Source organism: Drosophila sulfurigaster, chromosome 2L, assembly GCF_023558435.1.
Source record: "Drosophila sulfurigaster albostrigata strain 15112-1811.04 chromosome 2L, ASM2355843v2, whole genome shotgun sequence".
In the NCBI taxonomy this organism is placed as follows: domain Eukaryota; kingdom Metazoa; phylum Arthropoda; class Insecta; order Diptera; family Drosophilidae; genus Drosophila; species Drosophila sulfurigaster.
Genome location: NC_084881.1, coordinates 20,512,559 through 20,518,374, shown reverse-complemented (window position 1 = coordinate 20,518,374; position 5,816 = coordinate 20,512,559). Strand labels below are relative to the sequence as shown.

Below are 5,816 nucleotides of genomic sequence, written 5' to 3'. Positions count from 1 at the left end.
GGCTGCTCATATAAATAAACCGTCGCTCAAGTTGACAGCGCATTTTGTGCAACGCTTTTCCTGTTCTGCTTTTCTCTGCTTGGTTGGGGCCACACTCACACAGACACACCCACACACAGACATAAATACATTCACACGCACACTCGCATATATATATAAAGTAGCTCTATAAAAATAACTCACAGATGCTTTCAATGCGAAAGGGACACAAAAAAAAGACGAAAGCAAAGAAGAAGTTGAGTTTTATAAACACACATGACGCACACACATACACGCACACACACACAGACACACTCACAAGGACTCGCAGCACAGGAAAGGGCAATGAAGGCGAAATCCTTGCAAAGTTCAAGCATCCGCAGCCTTTTGGCTTCTTGGAAACCAAAACGAAAAGAGAAGAGAAGGAGGTTGATGGCCCAAGTCTTGGCAGTATGAGCTTAAGAAAATAGTTCATACGCAGCGTGCGCCGCGTGTTTCAAATACCACAAATAACATTCCGCACCCAAATGTGCAGACAGACTTAGAGAAAAGAGAGACTGATACCGAGGCCAAAGAAAAGTTCAGATGATGAGACTGCAATGCCAACATACAACACAACAACGTTGCCATATTTTCCGCTCTTCCACTTTTCCACTGTTCGCTTATGATATAAGAAGTAGCTTACGTTAGTTAACTTGCAACTGGTTTTAGGCTTCAATTATTTATGGCTTTGTAAACTCATCTTTGGTTATAATATGATCCTAAAACACACATGAAAATATTGACTTTGAATAAACAAATTTTTGGAATACTTTAGAAAAAACGAAGATCAATAAATTCATATTAAAAATATTCACTTTGATTAAAATATCAATAAAAGATATAAATATGTATCACAAAAATTTAATATATAATAAAATAGAAAGTAATAATTTCAAAAAAATGTTTAATAAATTACTTACCTGGCTTTTTTATTAAGCCATCGGAAAAATAAAAACAAAATATAATTAGTAAAGCGAAAAAATATTTGCACCCCTTTAAAGCATTTACTTCTATTGCATTTTAATAAATATTTCCCTACACTTGTTGCCCAAAAACTCTTTGATCTAAACTCATAACAATAAAAAAACTTAAATTTTAATAATTAAGTTTCAAGAGCATTTGAAATTGATTCAAGTTGTCTGCTCCTCTGTCAACTTATGAGTTCCCAAACTAAATAATTCAAGCACACCCTTAAGGAACACTGACTAAAGCCCAAAACCCGTGATGCATAATTAAAAAATAAATGAAACTTTGAGCAATTATAAATCAAAGCGGACTATAAAACCAAACTGTAGTCGCTATGCGGTGAGCACTTAACAGTCAAAACAGCCGCAGTTAACATGCTCTACAAACTGTTTCCTCGCATGCGAGTTTGGACACTCAAGGAGCGCCAATTGTCTTCCCGGGATGGACTCGTTTATCTGGATCGTGGCATGTGTGTTGTTGGTTGGATGCCGCCAAAGGATAAGTGTTGGCGTCGCATATACGCACTGTGGTCAGCGCTTACTACTGTGATGGTAATGATATTGCTGGTGTTGTCGCTGTTCATCAGCTACATCAAGGATCTGCGTAGCTTCACAGCCGGACAGTTTCTCACCTCCTTGTCGGTGGCTCTCAATTGCCTTGGATTGAGCATCAAGGCGAGTTACACGTTTGCTGGCATGAAACGCTTTCAGCATGCCAAAAAGCTTTTGGATCGCATGGACGAACGTTGTCGTAGTGCAGAACAGCGTGAGCAGTTGCATCAGAATGTGGCACGTTGCAACCGCATCTATATGTGCTATCAAGTCATGTATTGCTTCTATGCGGCATCCACATTTCTGGCTGCCGCCTGCTCGGGTCAATTGCCATGGAAAATCTATAATCCGCTAATCGATTGGAGAGCGAGTGATTTTAACTTTTGGCTGGCGTCATTCGTTGAATATGTTTGGATGTCTGGCGCTGTGATGCAAGATCAAATTGCCGATCTGTATCCCATCATTTACTTCCTAACACTGCGCACTCATCTCTTAATGTTGAAACAGCGCTTGGAACGTTTGCGCACGGATCCCAGGATGAGCGAAGATGAGAATTATGCGGAGCTCATCAAGTGTATTATTGATCACCGTTTGATCATTGAGTGAGTTGACTTTTCAACTCTGTAGTTGAGTCTTTCAATTAATTTTCATTTATATTTCCAGGTTTTGCAATACGCTTAAGCCTGTCGTCTCTGGCACCATTTGTGTGCAATTTCTTTTATGCGGCGTTGTCATTGGTCTCTCCATGATCAACATTATTTACTTTTCAAACTTCTGGACTGGCCTCGGCATTGCCTTCTTCATTTGTGATCTGCTGATGGAAACTTTTCCCTTTTGTTACATTTGCAACATGATTATCACGGACTGCGAGCAGCTCACAAATTGTCTCTTTCATTCCAATTGGCAATCAGCGGATCGTCGCTATAAAACAACATTTCTCTACTTTCTGCAAAATATTCAGCAACCCATTGTTATGACAGCGGGCGGCGTCTTTGTCATATCACTTGGCACAAATATTACCGTGAGTATATCTAAATATTTATTGACAAAATTTTATATGACTTGTCAAACTTTCTTTGCTTCAATAGGTCGCCAAATTGGCATTTTCAGTGGTCACCTGCGCTAGGCAATTGAACATTGCCGAGAAGTTTAGCTAAGTTTTGTTTTACTTTTGTAACATGAATAATAAATTTAAGAAATGTATTTATTGAGATATTTAAGAATAAGATTTTGTATGCTACCTTTAAGTAATCTTACTATTTTAATTAATTAATAAGAATTTGGTTAATTAATTTATAAGAAAAAATTCTTAACAAGAAAATAGGTTTTGGATGATGAACAGTGCAGTATTATTCTAAAAATATACCGAATAATATATCGCAAAAATACAAAAATATACCGAAGTCCATATTTGGTGTATCGATTTATTATGGAAAGCTCATTACAAAAGAAAATCTTCAGTTATATGACAAACAAAAAAGGGTAGAAATAAAAATTAGTAAAATTTGTAATTTATTTTTTATTATTTACTGCTCTATCGTTAGAAGTATTAAGAGATAAGAGATTGTCAGATTTGCAATATTTAATGCTTAAAATTAAATATCAAATGTTTAATGTTCTCACAGAAATTTCAAAGAAATTTAATACACCAACTAAAGTTGTAAAATAATGTGTATTAAAAGTGCCAGCGAATGTCTTCCTAACCCCTCTGAAAAATTCACTTGAATCGCTAAACCCCCAAATGCCGGCAGTAATCTTATAAGATTTAGAATGCCATTCAGTCTGAATGCAAAACCTTTCACCGTCAAGTGTTCTTGCAGCATGTTTTACCCCTCGGTCGCCTTTCGTAAGTTGCCACTTGCAACATGCAGCCACCGAGGGGCGTTACAAGCTGGACTGCAAAGCGAACATGCCGCTTCGCGCAGCCACTTAATAAAGTGCAAACAAGCAAGTGATTATTTCACAGCTATTGTTCAACACCCGCTACACACTTTCTCTCACCCACACCGAGAGACGCACAGTGGAATTCATGACAAGGATATGGGGGTCAGGATATGGCGACCGTGGGCGTAACTACGGATTTGCGTAATAAACGAAGAACTGGAGCGCAACAAATAAAAGAAGAGCAACGTGAAGCCACAAAAGTGAAGCACACCGACAAGGCAAATACACTGCCAAAAAATGAGTAAAGAATAAATCGCAAATGTTATCGCATATTTTTGGTACCCACTGTAAGCGTATCGAAGCAACGTTGACCACCGCGAAAAATTCTACAGCGTGAATTTTCATTGTTGAACTGAACACAAAAAAAAAAGAAGCAAAAGAGGGGAGAATAACAAGTTACAATGCAAGCGAAAAAAGAAAGGAATACAATAACGAGACAACAGCAGAAACTGAAACAGAGACAGAGCCAATCCACGTGGGGTGGCAACTCTGGACACTTTTTGGTTGCAAAAAAGCGAAGACAACCGCCAACTGGTAGCTGGCAACTGGTTTGGTCTTGGTCTGCGTCCGCGTGCCAAGTGTTCTGAAATTTACGAGCTGCTTTATGGCCACACACGGACAGGAAGAGTGGACACCACACACACACACACACACACGCACTCGCCGCATCTCATGCTGAGCCATAAGAGAATATACGAGTAGCTGGCAATTCGCTTTTGCTTTCATCCTTAACGGCAAAAGTTTCCCTTTTTGTTTTTCCAGCTGGGTTTAATACTACACATATATATTTTTTTGGGTCTCTCTTGATTACAGACGGCTGTAAAATTTTATTGGGATTATCTCTAGGGCTTGCAACGGTTATTGATATTGATTAATTGTAAAGAAATGTACATACATACATTCAAAAAATATGCAAAAAGGACTGAATTTCATTCACAATTGGATCATGAAATGAATTTCGCGCATATTTAGCAAAGACATCAACTTTTACGGTAATTTTTATTGCAGACATATAATTTTAACGAAGCGTAAATAAATACTGCGAAAGTGTGTATCGATTAAAAGATCTTAATCTATTTTACTCATTATAATCACTTATCGAATAGAAATATATGTTTACAATAATTGTAATACAATTATGTATTTCCAAAACGATAAGTATTGTTTGCTATATCGTTAAGTAAATTCAATAAGTGTCATCTCTAGTGTTAAGCGTAATTAATCGATTATGAATTTAAATAATCGATTAATATTTCATAACATTAGAGATGCGTCTAATTTTAAAGACTTATCTAAAGCAAAATATATTATTATATTGATTAACAGTAATTTATGCATGTTTATTCACTATATTTTATTGTTATGTGTATCCACTTAGTATTTTAGTATTTCACGCACTCGTATTTCATTGAAGTGCCACATCTGGATAAAAATATATAAATAGCATATCGACTAGAAGCCAACATTTGGTCAAAAAAACAATTGCACAATGTTAAACAAAATAATCTCGAAATATAGATGATAGTTATTATTATAATTGACATTTATCTGATACCACAACAAACTGTCACACGCAGACATAAACACACACACACATACATATAAAAAAAAACTGGGCAACCACATTGCAGTGGAAACACTTTTGATTGTACAGTGGCAACTAGAATTATGCAGATTAAAATATAGTAATAAATACTACAAATATGATTAAATGGAATTTCAACAAATTTGACATTTGTTTAGCCTCTTTTCGGTTGCCAATTTTCGACAATTTTGCTGTTGTTGTTGTTTATTAATTCTGTTGCTATTTTTGGTTGTCCAAAAATTTATGATATTGACCGCAGGACATGAAACACATGAGACCAAAAATACATATGCATATGTGGATGAATTTGACAATTTATTTTGCAATTTTAATGAGCTCCAAATTTTGGGCAATGGCATTTGACTCCGGCGAGGCAAAAATATTCTGCATAATTGAATAATGAAATTAGCAAACTAAAAATGGAATTAACTAATGACAACGCAATTTAAATCATATTGTCTTACTTGCGATAAATATTTCAAATCAAATGATTCATTATGCAAAAGGCAATACATTATAATTACAAGCTATAAAAATATAAATAAATTTTAACTCCCTTTAATACTGTTTTTTTATACACGCCCCCATGGGTAAAAAAAAATGGGCAAGTGGATTTTGGTGTCTGTGGTATGTTTATAAGGTATAAATATATCAAATATAGTCTTTGGTATATTTCAGTATTTTTTGTATAATCATTTGGTATAATTTTTTAAATATATCGCACTGTATTACTTTTATTGGAAATGGGT

At 35.7% G+C, this 5,816-nt stretch overlaps 1 protein-coding gene across 1 annotated transcript; it reads left to right on the top strand.

Moving 5' to 3' along the window:
* Nucleotides 1-1,361: 1,361 nt before the first annotated feature.
* LOC133848088 (odorant receptor 42b-like) lies at nt 1,362-2,695 on the top strand. The gene is made up of 3 exons (XM_062283479.1): nt 1,362-2,140; nt 2,202-2,559; nt 2,627-2,695. Exons 1-3 carry the CDS (start codon nt 1,362-1,364, stop codon nt 2,693-2,695), a joined length of 1,206 nt encoding a protein of 401 aa, XP_062139463.1.
* Nucleotides 2,696-5,816: the final 3,121 nt, after the last annotated feature.

Excerpts from the sequence above, each read along its gene's own strand:
- LOC133848088 (XM_062283479.1), top strand. The coding sequence starts at position 1,362 with ATGCTCTACAAACTGTTTCCTCGCATGCGAGTTTGGACACTCAAGGAG. Across the intron at positions 2,141-2,201 it reads GATCACCGTTTGATCATTGA|GTTTTGCAATACGCTTAAGC; the intron begins GTGAGTTGACTT and ends TTATATTTCCAG. Across the intron at positions 2,560-2,626 it reads CACTTGGCACAAATATTACC|GTCGCCAAATTGGCATTTTC; the intron begins GTGAGTATATCT and ends TTGCTTCAATAG.